The sequence below is a fragment of the Podarcis cretensis genome, assembly GCF_951804945.1.
Source record: "Podarcis cretensis genome assembly, chromosome: 3".
NCBI lineage: Eukaryota > Metazoa > Chordata > Lepidosauria > Squamata > Lacertidae > Podarcis > Podarcis cretensis.
In genome coordinates, this window is record NC_137172.1 from 79023148 (window position 1) to 79047718 (window position 24571).

Genomic DNA, 24571 nt, shown 5'->3' on the forward strand with positions numbered 1-24571 from the left:
TCATATTTTCTTTTTTTAAAAAAACCAACAACAAACACCCAGATTCAATAGAAATGGCTATACGTATAACCATGTATAATTAGAAATAATTGTTCCAAAATACGTGATTTCAACATCTTAAAAAAGCATTCACCCTCAGAAATGCTATAGGAAATTAAGCACACTTAAACTTTATTGACCTCAAAGTTAGGCATGTGTGGAAGAGCAAAAATATTGCATTGGGGGAACCTATATTAAGTGTCACAGGATCTCTTTACAGATCTTCAATAACTTACAATAAGACTGTTTGCAAGTCATACAAATGTCTGTCACATAAGTGAATAAAATCCAGAGTACTTCAAAATGCACTGGAGCTTATTACATTTGTAGTTGATTTAGAGTTTATTTGTTTGGAGTTTGCTATAGATGTAACTTACTGGATTACATTGTTTTAAACATGGATGCTCTGACTGTGGTTTACAATCTCTGTGTTTGGAACTTGTGTTTACTCAAAACAATTTTAGAACACCAGACTTCACCATAAATGTTAACAAGGCCTGATTATAGCAAATATTCATTTCATTAGCCTAGTATTTTGACCATAACTCAGGTGAGTATACTGACAATCCTTGGACCTTGCAGGAGCCTATTCCATAAACTAGATTCCAGATTTCACACACGTTGCATGAAACAGTGTGCTTAAACTTAGACTATCTTTGTTTGCCTGAGATTTTCATAGCCATTTTTCCTGCAGTAATAAGTTTCCCACTGCAAGTGTGTTCTGTAAATAATAAAGTGGCCCAGTTCAACCCAATACAGTTAAGTACTTAATTCGTTCTGGAGGTCCGTTCTTAACCTGAAACTGTTCTTAACCTGAAGACCACTTTAGCTAATGGGGCCTCCTGCTGCTGCTGCGCCACCAGAGCACTATTTCTGTTCTCATCCTGAAGCAAAGTTCTTAACCTGAAGCACTATTTCTTGGTTAGTGGAGTCTGTAACCTGAACCGTATGTAACCTGAACCGTATGTAACCTGAGGCACCACTGTAGTTCAACCCACTTCTTGGCATCCTTGTTATTCAGAGAGCAATAAGCTTTTAAAAGAAACATTGTTTCACTCAATGCCTCTGTTTGTCACAAAATCTGGTTTTAGGCTCATGAAAACCTTAATGTTAAGTTAAAACAAGAACAGAAACCTGATCTGACCCTTATTTGGTTCCTTGTTCAGATTCCTCGCTTTCAGTCTACCAATTTCCAGATAATTCCTCAAAAGCTATTTTGAATCCAATTACTATTCCTAATGTCTGTTGAACCTTGACATCTGATTAAAATTCTACACAGGTGTTGGGAATAAATAGGGTTATAGTTAATTTCTGGCAGGACTCCAAACACAGCCCTGGGTGGCAGGGTTTCTTCTGGTGAGTTGTCCATAAGAAAGATAGCATAGAAGCCAACTCCAAGGGGCCGTGGGGGCTTTGGCCCCCACAATAAAATTCTGTATTTGAGGGGGCTGGATGTGAACAGTGCACAGATACCATCACTTCCCCACCCACAGTACCTCCAGTTTGTCTAGATTAAATTTCAGTTTTTTTCAGCTGCAACTATTCCAAAGCTGCCTCCAGACACTTGTTTAGGAGTTGCAGAGCCTCCCAGGGACTTGTAACTGAAGAAGAGAGGGAGAGTTTGATATTATCTGTACACTGGTGACACCATAGTCCAGAGCTCTGTATGACTTCTGCCAGTGCTTTAATCCAGATGTTGAACAACATGAGGTACAGAGTGGACTATTTTGATATAGGGGGCCCAACAGCTGTCCATGGAATGGAATATAAGTCCCCTAACACTTCTGAGATATCATCTGCAGCAGGCTGAACACTGCATTTCCGAAATTCAGCCCAGTAAGACAGCTCAGAAGGGTACTATGGTTGATAATACTGAACACCACAGAGGTTCAGGAAAGCCAACATGGTGGTATGTTCCCTCTCAAGTTTTTGGCATATTTCCTCCAGCAGGGCAACCAAGTCTATTTCTGTGCCCAAACTACACCAAAACTCAGATAGGAATGGATCCTCCTCCCCCAAAACCACCCAGAATGCAGTGTCCATCATCTTCTCCATCTCCTTAACTAAGTTGGAGCCTGGATAACATATCAAAGAGAACAAGCTTGCTTTCTTAAGTAATGAACTCACCACTGAGGCTTCCAGAGTAGTAGAGACTGAACTCACCTTCAAGGTGCAATTAATCACCTCCAAAATCTCATTCCTCAAAGACACCTCAGCAACCTTTATTACTCATGAAGGTCATGGGTCCAGTGAAGAGCTGGTAGGCCTCAAACTCCAAGCACACCTTGTCCATTTTTTCAGGTAGCACAAGCATAAAGTTATTTGTAATAGCATGACAGTACAGTGCTCTTGGGACGCAGGTGGCGCTGTGGGTTAAACCACAGAGCCTAGGACTTGATCAGAAGGTCAGTGGTTCGAATCCCCACGACGGGGTGAGCTCCCGTTGCTCGGTCCCTGCTCCTGCCAACCTAGCAGTTCGAAAGCACGTCAAGCACAAGTAGATAAATAGGTACCGCTCCGGCGGGAAGGTAAACGGCCTTTCCATGCGCTGCTCTGGTTCGCCAGAAGCGGCTTAGTCATGCTGGCCACATGACCCGGAAGCTGTACGCTGGCTCCCTTGGCCAGTAAAGTGAGATGAGCGCCGCAACCCCAGAGTCGGTCATGACTGGACCTAATGGTCAGGGGTCCCTTTACCTTACAGTGCTCTTGTCTCTACTATCTACTAAATTATAAATTATCAGTGTCTGCAGCCAAGCCATTGTCAATGTGAGCAATTTTCTCTACTAAAAGGAAAGCAAACTAATCACAGCAAGTGTTTGAACAATCCACATCTTTGATCTCCTGGGCCTCCCCAAAAGAGGCTGCTAACCACGAAAAGAGCCACAATGGCCAGCACCATGTACTTGCAGTGGTGGCAATGAAGTAAGATTTATTTGACACCATCACTGTCACAGAATAAGTGCAAAGATAGGCTCTTGTGTGTGGTCACTATTGTTCAGTCATGCTAGCGATGCATTCTCCATCCTTAACTCACTCTGACACTGTGTTTTACCTGCTGAAACCAAGATATTGATTTCAGGCTCCATGCAGGTGTTGGTAATGTGACAGGTTTAGTATACAGGATTATATGCTGCTCCCTGGCAGGGAATTAAACATAGGGCAGCAGAAGGGTTTCTCTTAGATTCTTCCTTTCCCCTCTTCCCTTGAACTATGTGCTAGATAAATGTAAAGGGAATGGTGCACAGTTAATTAACTGTGGTTGAATACAATTCCATCAAAAACCACCTAGCTAGGATCTAAAGGCCTTACTGGGACTCCTTCCCCTTGCTCGGATAGCATTTATGCATCAGTATAAAAACCACTGGCCCTCATGTGTGCATACATACAAGAGGAAATTTATCAACAAAAGACAGGATGAAAGAGAACACCTCTGCTTAGGATTTGCATATGCTAATTTATTTATATTATATCTACTACAAATTTTGGAAAGTTGTTTGTTCTCTATGGATTTGGACATCTCTTAAAATATCATAACAAAATTTTACATGATGATCCAAGAGATCAACAAGGACATTTTTGACTGTTTGGATACAACTGGACACCATCAAGATGGTGAACCGAACTTTTAAAAACGGCACTTATTTTAACCACTGATTTCAGAATTGCGCTGATTATGATTATCATTTTGGTTTTGTTAGAATGCCCAAGTAATGCCAGACAATTTCCGCTAGTTAAAATAATTGTTGTAATTTAAATAGAAATATAATACATTGCCACAGTGGGGAAGACTGTGAGCCATATCCCCACTTAGTCCGCTGTCCAAGCGCTAAAAAAGCAACTGTTGATTTTCTTCTCATCCGTGGTTAAGAACGAAAGAACTGTGAGACTAGTTCCATGTGTTTCTCAAACCACACACATATCCTACACCGTAAACTGTCAAAATTCAGGGGAGCTTAACTGTGATAATTACTTAATACTTCTTACAGAAGCTAATTTATACACATTGTTGTTTCAGGCAGTGCAGTTCTAAAAGTTTGTGAAGTCAGTGGCTAAAGTCTGGTCGAACCATCATTCATATACATGATGACTAGGAGCTGTATACTCATGAAATTGTCTCTCTTACTTAACTCTCTAATCAAACGACTGTATGACACTAATTTTTTGGTGCAGGCACAATGGTGAATGTCATAAGCAACACTTATTTTGGTTATATGGGATTTACTGCTCTTTCATTTTATGACTGTTATGTTTATATATACAAAACATAATTAAAATTATGGAGCAGCCTGTTAGAATTATTTGTTTAATTAACATCATACACTCTTTTCTTGAAAGGAGCACAGAGCAGCAGCTGGTCGTATGATGGAGATGGATATCTGTTGTTCAAAGAGGAGGGAGGTAAAATATTCCACAAGGTGCATCAAGGTCAGTTTGGGGTTCATAACACTTGTGGCCCAAGCATCCCATGGTGAACTCCCTCTTCCATGAGTGGGCCCTGGTAGGCTAACCTGGCAGCGGCCACCAGTGGTGAGTAGCAGTAGTAGCATCAGGCAGTTGGGCCTAGCTACCACTGAAATTTCCCACAATGCCACAATCTGATACTACATTATGGCAATGTGCAAAATTTAAATAGCAGCTAGATCCTCCATCCCAGTCCCGGTTGAAGTGCCAGGCTAATTTTCTTTAAATAAAAAAACAAACAAACCAGGCCTTAGCCAACCAGAGTATTCAGGCCTTGCCAGCTGGCCAAGGAAGCCAGGTGCTTACATGAGCCCAAGGGTCCATCCGCCATATCTATAACTTGACATATTTTCCTTGTACTGTTTAACCCTTTGTTATCACCAACGTTGTGGCAAATATTGTACAGGAAGATTGAATCAACACTTGCTGAAACGTGCATAACTGTCATTTTTAAAGATGACACACACAACTTGCATAAATAGCAAAAAAGAAAGAAAAACACCCACCCTTAATCTGTAAACTTCATCAAGAAGGAAAAAGTCAGATGAAACTTTCTGTTTCGCTGTTTTCCTAGACTTGAGCATGCATTTCTTTCAGACTTTACAACATTTAGACAAATTGTCTGCAGAAGAAAACTAGTTCTCAGCCTTCCTTACGATTCTTACCCCCTTGTTTTTGTTAGTTTGTTTGTACAAGCCTAATATTTTTCAACTGTGGAACTTTTATCTGTGAATATCTAAGAAACCTGCCTTGTGGAAAACTAATTACTGAACCACTGAGAGCCTCATAATGTCCTGCATTTAAGTCCTGAGCATCATACATAATGCATAGGAAGTCTTCTCTGCACTCTGATTACAGCACACTGTCATTAAGTGAGCAAATTAAAGATGTGAATAATTCACTGGCTGAGCTTATTGTCAGTGCTGCATTGTGAAATTAGAATTTCTAATAAGTACTGCAATTTTTAACCCAATTAACACAGAGAACATCTTGAGTCTGATTAGTACAATAAAATTTATTACCTTATTCGCTGGCTTCAAAACAGCCAAGCTAAATACTGTATTTAATTATCCACCATTTGCAGCTTTGCACTAAAAAAAAAAATGTTTATAAATATACATATATAAAGAAACCTTATGATTTCAAACAAGCTTTTAAATATTTGAGCTAGAAGAAGAAAAATCATTCCTACCAAAATCTATAACAAATCTAGCCAATTCAAACAAGTTACATCTGCACTTGCAAGACTTGGCATGTATATCTTTTTAGCAATAACCATGATGTCACTGTTGAAACCTGCTCCTCTGACATATTCATTTCATTTGAAAAGAAGCAACATAAGAATCACCAGCAAAGTAATGTTTACAAACAGGACACACTCACCAGGACACACTCACCAAAACACACAATGCACATTAAGTGGTGGGTTTCATGAAGCATAGCTAAGGCACGTTTGCTCTTTCTTCCTCTTTGGCATTTGAGTCTGAAAAGAAACCCATTTTCAAAAAGCAACACGAGGAGACAAGAACAGGTTTCTTACCTTGGAAGAGCCCCCATCGCCTTTCCTCCTAAATCCAACTCGGCATACAGCATGTTGCTCCTTGGCAGACACAGCAACTCTGCTACCATAAAGAAAAAACCAATCTGCTGGATTGCAGCTTTTGTGTCGACCTATTTTCTCTGCTTGTGTTTAAAAAACAAAAATGGCAAAGATCCTAAAAAGTCCAGCTCACTGCAGACTGTTGCTGCTTCTACTATGGGCTCCCTTGCCCGGATTCTTCGTCCTGGGGAACTTTAATCACAGAGCTGGAGAGGGGAATAGAAGGAACCAAATGCAACACAATTAAGACATTTAATGGGGTATTTCCTCCCCTCCCCCCATCTTTCCACTGTTCCTGAAGCAACTACCTCGAATCTTGTTTTTGCTTAGAACCTATTTTAGCTTCGTCATGCAGAAAAGAGAAAGTGAGAGAGGATAAAGGTGGTGTAAAAATCAGACAGACACAATGAGAGACAGAGAGAGACTGGAGAAAGGGGCTTGTCAGTGCAGAAAAATCTGCATATGGAAATCAGGGTTACTCTGGGTACAGATTTATTTTACTGCAGCGGCGTTCTTAATTCCCCCCACCCCCAAGACAAGTTACTTGAAAAAGGATAAAAGAGAGAGATGCTCTTAACAGTTTGAGCAAAAGGAGCTAGTTACTTACTAAAGAGGATTTCAAAGATAACAAGTTTACCTTCTGTCACTGCAGCAGCAGTAGGAAGTTAACTTTATTAGAAAGGTAAGTTTTCTCCACTCTCTCTTAACTGATAAGCAAGGAAGAAAGGAAGACTAAGATGCAGGATCATATCAGAACTACAGTAAATCACAGTTAGTGGGGTGTAGTGTTAGAAACCAGAGGTTAATCCCAACATAACATAAGGGGTGACCTTGGGTCACTTAGTCTTTTTATCAGCCTAACTTACCTACCAGGTAAGAAAACTAATGTGTGCCACCTTCAGCTCCTGGCAAGAAATGCAGAATAAAAATGCAATAAACACTTGGTTACATTAAAAAAAAGTGTCTGCCTAGCTATTCAGAATGATTGTAACTTTTCCAGTGGGACATTCAGTCTGATCCTTGGCATGTTCACCTGGTGAGGTTGCCAACTAACTAATTCAAGGCTGAGCTAGCCATTTTTAAAAAAGAAGTCTTGACCAGTTGTCAGACAGGAGTGGGAAAGACGCATTTCCCTGATTTCCATTCCCAGTTAATATTTTAAATGGAAAATTTAATGTGCGTTTTGCACATGCATTATAAACTACATAGGCATATTGTATGGAGGAAGCAGTTTGATGGTGAGCCATGGAAAATATTATGATGGTGGATTGCTTCTGGACTGACTTGGTTCAGCTGTTGGGGGTCGTTTTGCTGTCGGTGGTATCAGAAGAGCAGTCTGGGCCCCTGGAAACACTCCGTGGTGGGAGGGGGAGAAGGGCAGGAGAACAGCAGCACAGCAAGATCAATATCATCCCATTTGCCAAACCTGTTGTCAGCCGGTGTGTGTGTGTGTGTGTGTGTTTTCATTCTCCATATTTCCTTCCCTGGGTAGTCCACAAGTTAGCATGGGGAACAGGATGAGTAGCAATCAAGACTCTTCACCATTTGGTCTTTGGATATAGATGTGCAAAAAGGGCAGCACATGTCTCTCTGTATTTTTACTGTGCGTAAGCATGAGAGAGGGTGTAGTGGGATAGCTCAGTAGAACATGAGACTCTTGATCTCAAGGTTGCAGTTTCAAGCCCTACGTTGGGCAAAAAGATTCCTGCACTGCAGGGAGTTGGGGTAGAAAATGATCCTTGTGGTACCTTCTAACTCTATGATTCTAGTCTAGTGTGTATGTCAGTCTCTCCTTAATGTGGAAGTTTGTAGTTCCGTGTGTGCGTGGTTAGGGAAGCATGCACATCTATAAAATGAGTAAATGTTTTCTAACATTTACCCTACACACTAAAATTCTTTAATCTTGACTCTGTAATCTGTGGCTTGTCTCACTTTACGGAGTTATCTCTTCTATACATTTTGTGTATTCTCTGCCATAGAGTCATTCACTGTCCTTGGGGATTAGACTGGGTCTCACTTTTCTTCATCTGGAAAACAGATAGAACTAGAAAATGTTTTTTCTAGAATGTCTTCTGAACAATTTATTCCTTAATTCTGTTCTGTGAGTTATGTATGAGACTTAACATGGTGTCAATGGCTGGACCACAGATTCCAGTTATCCTATGTGCATGCATTCTTAGTTCTTGGGTACTGGTTCCAGGGTAAGTATATACATGATTGGGCAGCATAAACATAACTTAGTTCACTCAGAGATAAGTGCCACTTTGTTCAGTAGCATATACCCTGTAGTGGGAGTGCACAGGATTGTGGCATTATACCACAAGTGTATTTTTATATTCCAGGGAACTATTCCCACACACCTAGTGGGGCTTACTTTTGAAGGGGTGTGTGTGTGCACAGGTGTGCTGCTTGGCTTTAAGTCTTAAGAGTACTTAGAACATAAGATCAGCTCTGCTGGATCAGACCAAAGGTTCATTTACTCCAGCATTCTGTTCTCACTGCAGTCAACCAGATGCCCGTTAAGACCACAAGCAGGACATAAATACAGTAGAATTGTCCTCACTGGTGTTTGAAGGCATACCTTCTCCAATATTGAATGCAATGCACAGCCATAATGACTAGTAGCCATTGATCGCTTCATCCACCATGAATTAGTTTAACCCCCCTTTAAAGCTATCCACATTAGCAACCATCACCATACATTGTGGTAGCAAATTCCACAATTAACTGTGTGTGAAGAAATACTTCCTTTTGTCTTGAATCTTTCAGCAGCCGGCTTAGATGATCCCAGGTTCTAGTATAATGTGAGAAAGAGGAAAACTTTTATCTGCCCACCATGCCTTATTTATTTGATGTTTATATTGCTTTTCTGCCCTATTGGGAGTCTAGAAAAGTGAATCATCCACATAATTAAAAACAGTGACCTACAATTAAATTCCTAACACCAGATTAAACCCAAAACACAATTTAAAATCAAGCAGCAGCACCCACGTAACACAGAAGGACTGACCATACAATGATTGGGTTCCAATTGTGTAGCTGCTACTATCATCTCGCCCACTACTCACCTTTCTTTCTAAACTGAAATATTGTAAACTTTTCTCATGGGGGAGTTGCTCCAGTCCCTTTACCATTTTGGTTGCCCTTTTCTGCACCTTTTCCAGCTCAACAATATTCTTTTCGAGGTGAAATAACCAGAATCAATAGAGACTATTCCAAGTATGGTCACAGAGTTATATCGTTGGTTTATTGGGGTTTTTAAAAAATTTGAAAGCATGTATATACCGCTTAACAAGTCAAAAATATCTAAGCGGTAATGATATTGGCAGTTTTGTTTTTAATACCTTCCCATTTTTTTCCCTAGCACTTGCCTTTTACAATATTGCCATACAGTTTAGAAGTGAACCCTATTATAACCACTGTGACTTGCTTCAAACCAAGTATGTATAGAAATTGGTGCATGTCCCTGCATGAGACTGGTGATGAACAGCTGCCTTCATTTCTGCTCTTGGGCTTCTTTGAAGTATCTGGCTGCCCTTTGGCTGTTGGACTCCATGGATCTTGTGTTCATCCAATGAGGCAGTTATTATGTTATGTAAGGGTACTTATTCTATCATTTAAGGGCTGCCTATTTATTTTCTGATTGGATACTCTTAAATAAACAAAATGTGAAATAATTCAACATGGAATGCTATCTCCCATCCCTTCAGCTTCATTCTAAGAAAAACTCACATTATTTCTGTCTGAAATGCATCCATTAGGGACACACAAGGTGGGCAGCTTCCTGGCTCTGTGTTCATTATCATAAGAAAATGGACAATTCTATTTGTACCTTCTTCTCGTCTTTACAAACCATGTTATCACACAGCTGGCGCTCACTCTTGCACCTGTAGATTTAGCCAAGTATAGTGTTCTGCGGTAACTTGAGAGGCAAGTAGTGGAAGTCCATATTATGCAACTAAGAGTGCAAAACTATGTATTCCCCTCCAAAGAGGTCCGTCCTACTGTGCTTAATCCTAAATAAGCGTGCAAAGGATTTTAGCCTAAAGCTGCATCCCTATGCACACTTAACATTGAAGCAAACCTATTTAACATCCAGTTGTTGTTGTTGTTAGCATCAGTCTGTCTTGAGAGACAATGGATTGCACCTCCAGGGGTGAAGTCAAACTGTTGCACCAGCAGCACTGAAGTACCTCCCCATGGCACAAGCCTGGGCAGTGTGTATGGAGATCCTGGGTGGTCCAGACGACAAGACCCCCCCCCCTCTCAGCCTTGCTGATGTAGTCCAAAGGAAAGCAGGGCAATACAGTGGTACCTCAGGTTAAGTACTTAATTCGTTCCGGAGGTCCATACTTAACCTGAAACTGTTCTTAACCTGAAGCACCACTTTAGCTAATGGGGCCTCCTGCGGCTGCCACGCCGCCGGAGCCCGATTTCTGTTCTCATCCTGAAGCAAAGTTCTTAACCTGAAGCACTATTTCTGGGTTAGCAGAGTCTGTAACCTGAAGCGTATGTAACCTGAGGTACCACTGTACACACAATTGGATTAAATATAACTTACTTCCAGGTAAGGCTGCTGCCTTAACCAGATAAACAAATTATAGAGGGCCTTGTAGCTTACAATTAGTATGTATATGTGATTGCACCGAACAAGGCAGCAGTTTGGTTGCAAGAGTTCCTGGAAGGAGGTACGCAAGGTGCCATCCAGCTTAGGGACTCCAATTTGGATATGTGTAGGATTTACACCTTAGGCTTTTCTTCTGAAGATATCCCACAGGGCAGCAAAGCTTTACGCTCAGTTTTCATTCTCCTCGATGGGCTGCCCTCCCAGGTTGAAAAGCCCCATCTACCTCCCACTTCTCTCTACAGCATGTACATAAGCCACCTTCTTGATTGTTGGACCCACTATTGGTCTCATCAGCTCAATTTGCCAGAGCCTGTCTTCACATGCAGGGGAAGTCCCTAACTCACCAAGGGTTTGAGACCCATTGGCTACCCTCACCTGGTTCAGCTGGCCAGCTGAAGCGGCTTCCCAGGGTGTGGTTGTAGCTTCTAGGAGCCACAGGTGAGAGCTGAGTGCAGGATGAGGACCAAAGCTGAACAAACTACCTCAGGAGCATGAAGTGCCCTCCACCAGAGATACTACCCCTCCCCTTACACCCAAAACACCCCAGCGCAATCCTGTACTACTTCCAGATAAGCATGGATAGAGCTGGGCTCTAAGACTTTAACCCACTTAGCATTGTGGCCCACAGAAGCAGCAAGAGTCACCAATTTTTCTGCTACTGATTTGCTGGAGCAAAAACAATCAAACAAAATCAAACCTGTTAAAGAACTACTCTTGAGCATGTGCAACTTCTCATTTTAAAATCTCACATATCATAGCACCAACTAGACGACTTGCTTGCTTCTGATAACCTGGTTATAAACACATTAGCTTGGGAGCAGCTACTAGTTTTAAGTATGTTGAGACACATTTTAATTATTGTTTCTAACTAGGTTTTATTATTCCATAGTTTATAATTGATGTTTTAAAATGTTTTAAGCTGCCTTGAACCCCAGCTTGGGAGGAAGGTGGGCTAAAAAGTAAATTAAATCAAATTATTAAATTAAATTAAAATGGCTCTATGCATGCTTGTCTGAGTCAACCAAAGTGAAATTACTGCGACTTCTGCGACGCGTTTTGAGTAAGTGACGAATTGCTCTTTTTGCCGTTTATAAGCATGCAGGAACACAATGCGAGACTGCAAGGCTGTTAAAACCTTAAACCCCTAAGTAATAGCAGCAGGAGGAGGAGGAAAGCCCCACGAGCAAGAGTTTGCTCCAGGCAAGCAAACCCTGCAGGCTGGGGGAAGGAAAATAAAACGCAGCCCTCCCCACTTAAGGAGAGCGCCGTTAATGTGAAAGCGGAAGAAGATCCTCTCGGGGCCTCGGGGTGAGAAAGCAAAAGGGGCCGGGCCTTCAGCGAGGAGGCTCTCCGGCCAATCGGAACGCGCTGCGTCAGCGGTTGCCTCCTCCGGAGCAGGCGCTGTTGCGCGGCTCTGGCGGCGCGCGGGAGTTTCGGGGGAGAGTTGGCGGCTGTTCCGCGAAAGGAAGCGGCAGGCGGGACGGAGGGGGTGATTGACGTGGGAAACGCGGGAGGCGGCGGCAGGTGAGTGTGCGAGGAGGCGCTGCGGGGGGCGGCAGTTGCCTCTCCCCCCCCCCCAATCTGGCCTTCCCACTCTCAAGCGGTTTCACTGGGGGGAAACGGCGGGTCTCTGGGTGCTGCAGGCAGGGCGTGTTTTACTGGGTAAAAAAAGTAAGTGCTTTGGCGCCCAATGGGACGTATCCTTCTGCATGCAGGACTGTACTAGTTCTAAACTTTAACTCTGAATCTGGAAGCTTTCCTCTCCATCCCAGATTAATGCTGCAGATTTATACACCACCGGGCTGGGAACCTCAGGACCCCGGACCCAGATTTCTCTTGGGACTCTTCCCCTCCTCCCGCAAACATCCCTTGCTAGGCCTGCTTTGCACTCTCAGGTGTTTCTGCCTGACTGGAATGAGCCCTTGACCTCCCTCTTGCCTGGATGGAGGGCAGAAGGGGATTTGTGGGTAGAAACAGCACAAAAGGCCAGTGGTACCTCGGGTTACAGACGCTTCAGGTTACAGACTCCGCTAACCCAGAAATAGTACCTCGGGTTAAGAACTTTGCTTCAGGATGAGAACAGAAATCGGGTGACACGGTGGCAGCAGGAAGCCCCATTAGCTATAGTGGTGCTTCAGGTTAAGAACAGACCTTCAGAACGAATTAAGTACTTAACCCGAGGTACCACGGTAATATTCATTCATGCCCATTGCTCTGCCAGCTTTGGGCCTTGGGTCCCACCATTTTTCTCTCAGAAGGAAGTGCGGTCCTTGGGCCTCTGCACATTTCTGTGGGGCTAAGCCACATCTTCTAAGCATTCATTCATTTTTATTCATTAATCTCCTTCATTCAAAAGGATCCCAGAGTGGTTTAGGATGAGTGAAACACAATGAACACCGAAACGTGTACCGAATGAATACTGGTACTGAATACAACAGCAGACACAGAAAAATCCATACCTCAGTACCTTTAATCTTGCTGAGTACAATAGGGGCTTCCTGTGCCACTACAGGAGCGGATTTCACTTTTGGGGTGCTGCTATGGAGAAGACCCTATCCCATGTCATTGGAACAGTGAGCCCTTCCTGATGGTGGAAAAGGGACCCTCCACTGATCTCAGGGCTCAGGTCTGAGATCACAGACACAAGTGGTAATGTATACCCTACAAAGAAGGGTATACATTAGCATCATCAGGCCGCAATGCGATGCACATATACTGTGCTTGGAAGTTAACCTTGTTGAAATTATCTACCTCTGAAATAGGCTGTTCTGAGTATTTCCTAGTCACCAATGAGGGGAATACAGGCAGCACATGCTTAGGGGCTTGGGTCTTTTTGATTCTATTTTACAAATGCCTTTTACACCCACCTAATCTCTCTGCAGCCACCATGATGCAGTGTACAAGCTCCTTTAATACGTTATGTTGCTGAAGGCGCACATTCAAAATCAATTGATGTTGGTTAGTTTATCTGCTAATATCTATTAGTCCCTCTTTTGTAATCTCAGATGGTTAGAGGTAAGAGGAGAGCAAGGTGTCCCACATACTGAGTGCATGATTATGAACGAAGTGGGAATTTTAAGTTTGTGCGTAACTGTGAACATGGAATCAGCATCTACTGCGACAGTGTTTACTGCAACAATGTGAGCCTGTATTTGTGACATCATGCACTCTATCATTTCAAAAACCCTCATGAAATTACCCGCACTCAACTAATATAAAAATCTGCCATAGCACCACTATTAGAGATGAAATGATTTGCTAAGTTATTAGGTGTCTGCTTGTTCATTACAGTGCTGGGCACTTGACTGTACACAATACACAATTTCCCAGTCTTTGTTTTGAAATTACTGATTTGCCAACAATAAGTAAATATTAGAAAATAAATTATAAACAGATGGTTTATTTTTTATCCTTGCTTTGTAGTTAACATACCCACTTGCATGATAATGTTAATCACAATTGTGCCAAAGAGATTTTACTTGTAGCTTGATTTTCTTACGATAAATTGATATTTTCCAATTGAACACATACAAAAGACACTGGAGGAAAGAAGAAAATAACATTCTAAATGCACGTTACATTACTTATCAGACTTCATAAGACGAACGTGGCTGGATCAGACCAGAAGCCAATTAAGTCCAGCATGGTTTCCAGAGTGGCTGACCAAATGCCTGTGAGAAGTGCCTGAACAATATGTAAACACAATGTCCCTGTCCTTTTTGTGTTTCCCAGCAGCTAGTATTCAGGGACATACTGCTTCTAATACTGGGAGTAATTTATAATAATCATAACTAGTAGCCACTTACAGACTTAATCTCCTTGAAGTTATCTAGTTCCCTTTTATAGCCATCCAAGTTGACAGTTGTCTTGTATTGGCAAATTATGTAATTTAATGTGAAGAAGAGCCACCCATTCTTGTTTCAGCTAATCTTAAATTGAGACATGTTCCTTTTGTTTATTTTGGCTGTACTCTTTATTTGTACACGTGCCTAGGATTGAACCTAGGTTTAGGTAGACATGCCTAGGATTGCGCTGTAAAAGAACTACAGTGGTACCTCCGGTTAAGTACTTAATTCGTTCCGGAGGTCCGTTCTTAACCTGAAACTGTTCTTAACCTGAAGCACCACTTTAGCTAATAGGGCCTCCTGCTGCTGTCGCGCTGCCGGAGCCTGATTTCTGTTCTTATCCTGAAGCAAAGTTCTTAACTTGAAGCACTATTTCTGGGTTAGCGGAGTGTATAACCTGAAGCGTATGTAACCTGAGGTACCACTGTACACACAATTGGATTAAATATGACTTACTTCCAGGTAAGGCTGCTGCCTTAACCAGATAAACAAATTATAGAGGGCCTTGTAGCTTACAATTAGTATGTATATGTGATTGCACCGAACAAGAAATTTTGGGAAGATACAAATACACTCCATGTTTAAGATTAAAATTATATCTAAAAGGCTTAGGAAAACAAAGGGTTTTTCCTGGGAATGAAAAGACAAAGTCGTTGTCCAGCAGACCTCTGGAGAGAGCATTCAACAATCATGTCTGGGGCTCTAATTGTGTAGTCTGGTCTTGGTGGCTATATTATGCTAGAATTGCTAGTTTTATTAATAGAGAACCTTTTCTTGAGATGCTTTTAAATGTTATTTATTGTATTTTATATAAACTCTGTGGGAAGCATTTTAATTTTGAAAGGGAGTATATAAATATGTTAAACACAAAAAACCCACACCCAGCTTTCTGGGGCACAACCACCAAGAAGGCCCTCTCTCTGGATCTCATTGGTCTCACCACAAATGGTGGGGCACCAACAGAAGGTCTTCCACAGAATATAAGTTATTGTTTTAAACCTTATAAATTCTTTGCATGCTCAGTGTCTCATTAGGAATTAATGAGGAAACATTTCATAAGTTTTGTTTCCTTATAAACGTTGGGATGCTCCCCAGTTTGAAAACTTACTGCTATTTGGGATATCAGTGGACATTTAGTTGCAAGCGATGTTTCTAGCTTGGCTTCATATTCTAGTTCTGTATCCCAAATGTAATTGTGACAGTTTCACATTTAGAAAACAGAACAGACACAAAACATGTACTATGTTACTTCAGAGAGAAGTGTGAACAATGGATGAAGATTTCAGTGCTCCCTCGGTGCCTTCATCACTCACTGAGAGCTTAGAGATGGCTATGGAAGTGGAGAGACAATGCACCAGACTCCTCTGTTTCTCCTGTGCATCAGACATCACAAATGGAGGGAAAAGCTTTTCTGCTGATTCTTATTTAGCAAGTGGGTCTCTTAAGAGGTATGTAAAACTTAAAAATGGCACCCTTGGGCTTTTGTCTTGAAAATACTATTGGGCAGGCTTGACTTTACTAAGAATGTTTCAGTGGCATAATTACTTTGAGTAGTATTAAAATCCCCTGTGTGTGAGTGTGTTCAGGACTGAGAGTTTAGAATGTTTAATTAGTTTCTTCTAACAGCTGCTGTGTGCCACAATGATCCCATTAGTGTCTTCGACTTTTGTTTGAATAGAGGGTATGGGAGCTCGTTCATACGTTACTGACGTAGCATAGCTTGATGCTGAAAAAACAGTTCCGTTTCGGCTTTTTGTTGCAGTGGTAATAAATTCAGATGCTGATGCAGTGCCAGTGACACAACAGAACTGCAGTACTGGTCTTGAGAAATGATTGGGAGTTCTAGGTGTCCTATGCGAATGGTGCATGGATACATTACTAGTACAGGGTCTTAACACAGGGAAGAATTATATAACAGCAACATCATGTTAGCAATACTTTAGAGCAGCTAGTGTTCCTTATATCAGCCAAGATTAAGGGACTAGGGCAAGTTGTAGGGTTTTGTGCTCCTCCTCCATTCTGGCTCACATTTCTTCCATTCTGTGCTATGATTTCACCAAGGCTTGCATCAGCCAGAGCCAGGGCTTGTGGTTAACCAGGATATGAAGCTGACTTCAAAGTGGAACCCGCTTTGTTGAGTTACATTGGTGCCAACACTGGAGTGTGCATATGTGTGTGGGTCAGCAAGTGTCAGTGGTGTAGATAGTGGATAAAGGGTCATGATCCCATGACCAAAGAATACTAGTTGGATATATATAGGACATCCTTGGGAGGAGCTTTCTCGGTGCGGAGGGACATGGGCAATGCCACCTGAATTTCAGTAATAATGGTATCCCCCTGTGTGCCCTCTTTGGTACTGTGGGGCCTGTTCTGCACTTTGGAAAACCAGGGAATTAAGGGCAGTGAAACAGGTAGATGACATCTAGAGTGCAAACAGTGAAAGATGTGCTGCAAAGCTGCCTGAGCAGGAGTGAAACAATATAATCACAGAAGGAGGCCCACTTCTTTGCACCAGTCGCATCCTCAAGTAGCCATTCAAGTTGAGCTTTTTCATTCACTTCTACTCCAGAGCATTTTGCCAGCTTCAGCCGTTTCAAGATCTGGATAACCAGTCATTCATGTACTTGTAACCTCCAGATTGGATTACTGCAATACATTCTATGTGGGGCTGCCCCTTATGTTTGTCTGGAAGCTGCCTCTGATGCAAAATGTGGTGGTTCAACTGCTCCCTGTTACACTGCTGCTGTAGGAATTGCACTAGCTGCCAATTAGCAGGTTAAGTTCAAGCTCCTTGTCAAAAGGGTATACAAAGCCCTATGCAGTTTGGGACCAGCAGGCCTAAAATACAGTCTCACCCCTTATATACCCAATTGATCACTGCTCTGCAGGAATTGGGTCTTTAGTGTGGTGGCAACTGTCCTTTGGAATTCCTGTCTGTTGTATATTAGGCAGGCACCATCTCTGTTGTCTGTTCTATAGCTACTGGAAACCTTTGCCTTTCTGCAAGCCTCTTAAGTGGATATCTTTATCCCAGTCTGCATCTGTATTGGAACTGTGTTTATATATGAAATTGCTTTATATTATTTTATATAGGGAACATTTTAAAATTGTTTTTACACTTTTCTTGTCTTATGGTTATAACTTTTATTTTTTATATATTTGTTATATTTTTTGTTTTAACCTTTGTGGGGACCGTATGATAAAGGGCAGGTAAGAAATCTAATAAAATAAATAGCATTTTAAGAACCTGTGAATAATGCTGCCTATGTTTTTCAGGGTTTTGCTGGGGCTGGATCCTTTTCCAAATGACTATGAAGAAGACATCATAGAGTTATTTGGTTTCCAATGGGTTACCGAAACTGCTTTAGTTGAGTCTTGTACACTTCTCTTTGGATTATTTAGGTATGGTTTTTTTAGTATATTTATCTCCATAGCATGTAGTCATAAGTATACTGAGCCAAATTATTGTCCTCTAAATATACAGCACTTTTGGAGAGTGGATCTGAGAGCATTGTTAGGGTCTTTCGAACATATAACATTACTTTATTATTGTGGTACATTGTTGCTGAATCTTGGGAAATGGCCATGCTGTTGCTTGTGTCGCACAAACACTTAAAAAAAAGTTATTATTGAGTAAACATGCATAAGTCACACTAAGTTCAATGAACTTTCTGGTAATTGTGCTTAGCATTACATTTACAAGCTTGTTGCTGTTCTCAGTGCAAAATGGCTGCAATCTCCACAGCCAGGACAGGCTTCCAGGTGAACTCAGCAACACAACATCAGCATAGTGCTAGTCCTGTCAGTGTGAAAACATGCATTGCAGCAATGCCCACAGCACAGAGTGACTTAACAATGTAGCACTCCCACCAGTCATCACATGGTTCACAGTGCAGGCTAGGGCAGAACCATGTCACTTGGCAACAGCACTACCAACTAGGGCACTGCATTCAGACAGAGCATCATCAGCTCTTCATGCAGAAGGCCCCAACTTCAATCCCTGGCATCTCCAGTTGGGGTGTGAAAGGCCCTGGTCTGAGATCCTGGAGAATCACTGCCAGTTAGAGTGGACAAGGCTAAGCTAGATGAACTAATAGTCTGATTTGGTATAAGGCAGCTTCCTACGTTTCTATGGCTTTAATATATTTGGGGGAGACCCTTCCTAGCATCCGACGTCCAACAGCTGTACATTAGCTGGTGGCATGGGCCTTCTCTGTGATAGGGCCCTAATTGGGAAACAGCCCACCCTGTGAGGCAAGGCGGCCCAACTTTTCATACCAAGTGGGCAGCAAGAGTACTTCCACATGGAAACAGAGGGACACGCACTGCCTTTGGCTTTGCTTGAGGGAGCAAGGCCAAAATTTGACATCACCCCCAGCCCTTGCACTGCCTTCCCAACATCCCAAAGCAAGGCTTCGGACATCGGGAAAGCAGCTCAAAGGCTACCAGGGTGAGGGGGCATCAAATGTTGCCGAGGGCCGCCCAAAAAGGCCTCAAGGGCCACATGTTAAACCACCCCGCTCTTAGGTATGCCTGTTGCTGACTCTTTTTTCCATTTTGATGCCAGCTTATTTGCTTTTAATTCTTTCAGCCATTTGCAGGTTATTAGCTTTTCAGCTTCAGGCTAATGTCGCCACCCTGCGGTTTTATAGGTTGCATTTATGTTTTTATATCTACTCTCTTGTTTGTTTATTGTTTTGTGTTTTAAATTGAGCTTCACTGTACCCTGCCCTGAAATCATTTCCAGTGAAGGGTGGTTATAAACATCGTATTATTGGGCATTGCCACATCATATGATGCAAAAGAGGGTGATACACAGGGAGAACTGAGAAGTAGACAGATGTTACTTAACCATTCTGCTACTCCAGGAATAGCCACTCATGCCCTCTAGATGTTGTGGACTACAACTCCCATAATTCCTTACTCTTGGCCATGATGCTGGGCTAGATCGAAAGTGTCATCCAAAACAAATGAAGGGCCCCACATTGGCTAGCCCTACTCTACTCATCTACCTTGCAAATTTATTCTCTCTCCTCACCAAACCATTTAAAATATATTTTCTCCTCAGGAAAGTTCTGGAAACCAGCCTGGCTGAGAGAAAAATAGGCTTGAAGAGGGAGGGATTTTTTAAAAATGAGAGAATCTATGGTCACTGTGATAGAAAAGCATCCCTTCCTCCTGCCTTCACTTGTCATTTTTCCAACCCTACCCTGCATTCATGTTATATTAACATGTGTTTGGGAACAGTTTACTGATCCCTGCTTGTGGCCGGTTGCAGCTACATTATGTGGCCCGTACCAATTACAGGATGAGATCATGGGGTTTACATTGATGCCTACCAGTTTTTGAAACATTTCTACTTCTCTCTTGGTAGTCATGGGGCCTGTGGGTTTATTGGTTCTTGTGTATGGGGTTCATTTCACAAATTGCATTTGCTCCAAAGTGGAATATAATATTTTCCTCTAGTTCTAGTCTTGACCATAGCTATCTATTTAGCATCTGTATTACTGTTAGATGAGGCTACACTTCAGAATAGTTTGACATTTGAAAATTGCATCCAGTGCAGAATGGATCTGCCTGCTTATTAACTGGCATTTCCTGTAAAAGGCACCTTACTCCTGTTCTGTATGATTAGCTGTGGCTGTCAATTATTATTTTTTAGCAAAGCCGGGGATTCAGGCTATACCACAGCCTGGTTATAAAAAGTTGCTTAACCTTTTGTTGAGTATGTTGTCTCCTTTTGTAGCAAGTAAATTTAATAGCCCCCGGACAATGTGCCAATCAGTGCCAAATGCTAAATAACTTTAGTGAAATTTTCTGTTGAAGATACGGAGCCGTACTTAAGATAAGAAAGCATATATAGCCAATGCCACATCTAGAGTTGGATTGCATTTTTCTGATGCTTTAGCTCTTATCTTAAGCCCATGGTGGGGAACCTCAGGGGCTGACTGGGTCCATCAAATCCTCTCTGTATGGCTGTCCCTCTCTCCAGGCCACACCTCTCACCAGCTTTGCTCTACACCCTCCTGAGGTAGCTAGAATGTGTCATTGAACTGTAATACTACCTCTTGCTTGCCTGGGTTGGGAGATTATATAGATGTGTTTTACACACACTTTACTTCTTCTTTGGCAATCACTCATAACTGAGTAAGATTGTCTTCCATGAACACAGGCTTAACAGTGAGTCCATAACTGACTGTGGAGGACAATTCTGGATCCACAGGTCCTTCCACAGTAAGGACATAGGTTTCCAGGCCGAGGTTGATCACAGTGAGGGTTTGCCAAATGTGCCTTTCAGTAGGTGACCAGTAGATTCATATCTGCTGCAGCCTTCATCTGTCTTCACAGCTGTTGTAACATACCACTTACTATCTTCTGCTGGTTCTGCCATTGAGGACTTCTTGGATCATTCTTTGTCTAGCTTCTCCCCTTTGACTTTACCATCTTGGGTGACCCTGCTGGGAATACAAGACTCCCGACGGCTTCACTCACAAGGGTCATAGGAACGTGCAAGCCCACTCACTATGACAAGGTGATGATGCAGCAAGTGACCATCACACACACACACACACACACACACACACACACATACACACTTTTGCCTGGTTGGAATGTAGTTTATTGTACAAAGCCAAGAGCCACATCCATTCTCCCAGCATCACTTGCAAGCAGCTTTCTGGAAATTGTCCATGAGGAAATGAGGCCCTGAGGCAAAAGCAAAAACAAAAAACCACCCCCCATCTCTATCTTAAGCTAAGGCAAATATAGACTTCCCTTGTAGTTTCTTCAAATCTCTTGTTTATTTCCCTTGTTGTGTTTCAGCCTGCCATACATTAACATAGTTCTGGTATTCCCATACTCTCTGTTAGTTAAACCAGGAATAAGCACTAACAAACTCTTTTATGTGGAATTATCATTATCTGTAGGAGGTGATCAAGGGATCAGGCAGAGCATGCAAATTGGCTTGATTATTTTCAGTTTTTTATGTACCTTTTGTTTCAACTGTTAGTCGATTTACCCCCAAGAATGAAGAAGCTATTGGTTGATTTTGATGAAAGAACCCGATTTTAGATTTCAAAATTTTGTTGTATGTGCTTTCTTTGTTGATAGGCAACAAATACACAAATTGGAAAACCTCATTCCACCAAGTTTATCTGACTTTGGTAAGTTTTTTTAAATGCTTCTAGGTTGTTTGTGCCTTGCTATATATTTTTAACAATAAATATTTTGTTTGTTTGTTTGTTTTAAATGGAACCTGCCCCTTTCCTTTCCTCCAGTATTCAAAACTTATGAACTATACACAATTTTGATGCACTGACTTGATATTTCTCATAAGTGAGCCCTATTAAAAATTGCTAACCTTTAAAAGAAAAACTTTGTTATTGCAACAGCCATAATAACCCAATGGGGGCAGGGGGGGGAATCACAATTAGCTTTGTCCTTGTCCTCACCCATGGGTAGTGGATCACTTGATTAAAGTGATGACAAATGCTTGGACACAAAGTGTAGCCATCCTTTGGCATAATGGATAAGTAAAGAACACCGTCAGTTGGCTAATACATTGCATATTTTGAGCAATGTAAAACATGGTCTTTAAAAATGTTTTGAAAGGTGCATGCCAAATCCCAAAGCTCTTTGAAGCATTCATGTGCACATGGATGTACCCTGTCCTGGGATTGTTTATGATGAAGGGCAAGATAAACGTATTTTAAATAAATAAAGAGCAAGCATGAGACAGATTTATTGCTCTATACACAGGAAGATTTTTGTCTACAGTTTCCCATGCACATCCATCAGTGCAAAAATAACTGAGGGAGGATCAATCCCTACTCATGCATTTAAGCTGTTGGATCAGGACCAACAAAGCTGAAGCATCAGATGAACTACAACTTGTTTCCTCCGATTCCATTTTAGCTTTCTGAGGTTCTTCTGTTTCCATCTTTTGTATGGAATTTCTTTCATTAAGGTACAGTTCTGACATTGTGTATACATCAGTGCCACTTTAAATAGTGAGCTGTCAGTATGTAGTAACATAACCATCCTAGTAGTGTTTTCCATGTCACAGTAGATCTCTTGGGTATTTTTTAAAGGCATGATGTGTGTAGTAAGCTGCTGCATGTAAACAGCTTCTTTGCAGAAAGGTTTCAAATAGTTGCCATGTGGCCGCTGATTATTTCCCCATATGTGTTAATGTTGTTGTCTATAACTCTTTAATTTTATTTAGATTGAGTGCCCACATGATGTGATAGAAATTATTTATTCCTGTTTGTTTATTTGTATTTTTTATAATCAACTTGCACTATGTTTCCCTTTCAGTTTGGGGAAAATGGGTTATGTCAATGCAGCATACCTGAAATCACACATTTCTAATTTCTGCCTTGGTTTCAGGTCAGGCTGCAGAGCTTCACTGGGAAGCCCAAAACATCAGGCAGCAGTGCATTCAGTTCCTGCAGTATGTGAAAATGTTCATCTTCAGGTAGGTTGTCAGACATGGTTCCTGTTTAATTTTTGTTTGCATAGTTGGTGCCGCATGATATTACATATTAACATATTCATTCAGATATCTGGTGCCACATGAAGCAGAAGATGAGTTGCTTCATCCATTTGAAAAGCAGGAAGCACAATTCCCTTCATTACTTGTTGAGGAACTCCATTCTTTGACATTGCACGTTGGACACCTGCATGAACTTTCTAGTTGTGTTCTCGGAGGATTGACTGTTCCGCCACAAGCAAAGGTTTTGACTCTACTTTTTGTTGTTGTTGTTGGCGTATATAGACATTTCTAGTTGGCACATATTATAATTTAGAGTTGGAAAAGAGGCATTATAAACTTGCTGGCCAGTTATTCTTGCAAGTTCTCTCTTATCATATTGCCAAGAAAGGGACATTTTGTGTATCCCACCAGGGCAGTGTTATAACTTATGGCACTATATTAGCACTAACCTAAGACATGCACCTGAGTTACATCACCTAGTGACAGATACTTCCAATATTGTTTAGTAGTGCCACATGGTGATATTTGCATGGTGGCTATATTTCTTGTCATAATGCTAATATGGCAGCGAAATGACTGAGCTGCCCATCATTGCTTTCAGTCGCATACGTTTTTGGTAGAATATTTTAAAAGTCCACTCTAAGTAGAACTTAGTTAGATGCAATCTTGTGTTAACATTTTGATAATAAGTTACCCTTCATGCCCCATTATAAAAATTGCAACCCCACATCCAGAAAATGAAAAGTCCTTTTGCCCAAACATGCGACATTTAAAACCAGGGGTGGGAGGGGCAGGGGTACAGCCACAAACACACACACATGCAGGTTGCTTTTCAAACCTTTGCATAGTTAACCTGATAGTCCTGGTAATGATGGGTTCCCGTTCATAGGAATGTTCTTAAGCTTGTTCAACCAAAGTCTCTTAAAAATATTCTTCAGACCTTCATGTTAATCATGCACTCATCTGAAAAAAGAGCCTGTGAACCTGGGGTTATCGGGAATATTTTTGTGCAATGTTTTCTTTTAATTACAGTTATTTTCCCCATCATGGCATCTGATGCATCTTCATCTAGACATCCACTGGTCATTGTTGGAAATTCTTCATCTTCTTGGTGAAAAGATGCCAAGTAGGTTTTGCCTTTGCAATTCAGATTGTTCTTTTGCATTATTTGTGTGTTGGGTTCTATGGGAGATGTTAAACTCTTTGGTTCAAAAAGCACATGTGCAAATTATTGGGAAAATAGTAGTCTGGAAAGTAAATCAGCACATTTTTTAAATTAAAAAAATCATTTAAAAAGTCAATTTATCTCTTCACAGCAAAACTCCATTTTTACGTCAATTTAAATGACAATATATCTATCTACAACTTATTTTAAACCAATTAAAGCATATTATTTGTCCCATTGATTTCAGTGGAATTTCTGATCTATTTCTGCATGTGGGCGTTCTTAAGCTCATCTTTTGGCTAAGAACCCCTCACTTGTGTTAGTCTTTCATTACAACCCT

At 41.5% G+C, this 24571-nt stretch overlaps 1 protein-coding gene and 1 long non-coding RNA gene across 3 annotated transcripts in view; one reads left to right on the plus strand and one right to left on the minus strand.

The window, feature by feature from the left end:
* LOC307213673 overlaps positions 1 to 6226 on the minus strand; it is a 189218-nt gene extending 182992 nt beyond the window's left edge. For both annotated transcript variants that reach the window (XR_013837622.1, XR_013837623.1), the window contains exon 1: positions 6041 to 6226. This is a non-coding gene — a long non-coding RNA (uncharacterized lncRNA). The remainder of the gene's footprint in view (positions 1 to 6040) is intronic.
* Positions 6227 to 12158: 5932 nt separating this feature from the next.
* MMS22L (MMS22 like, DNA repair protein) overlaps positions 12159 to 24571 on the plus strand; it is a 74011-nt gene continuing 61598 nt past the window's right edge. The window contains exons 1-7 of the mRNA XM_079971603.1: positions 12159 to 12251; positions 15827 to 16020; positions 17849 to 17974; positions 21683 to 21735; positions 22961 to 23048; positions 23133 to 23307; positions 24099 to 24192. Coding sequence (XP_079827729.1) covers positions 15842 to 16020; positions 17849 to 17974; positions 21683 to 21735; positions 22961 to 23048; positions 23133 to 23307; positions 24099 to 24192 — 715 coding nt within the window. The 5' untranslated portion in view covers positions 12159 to 12251; positions 15827 to 15841. The remainder of the gene's footprint in view (positions 12252 to 15826; positions 16021 to 17848; positions 17975 to 21682; positions 21736 to 22960; positions 23049 to 23132; positions 23308 to 24098; positions 24193 to 24571) is intronic.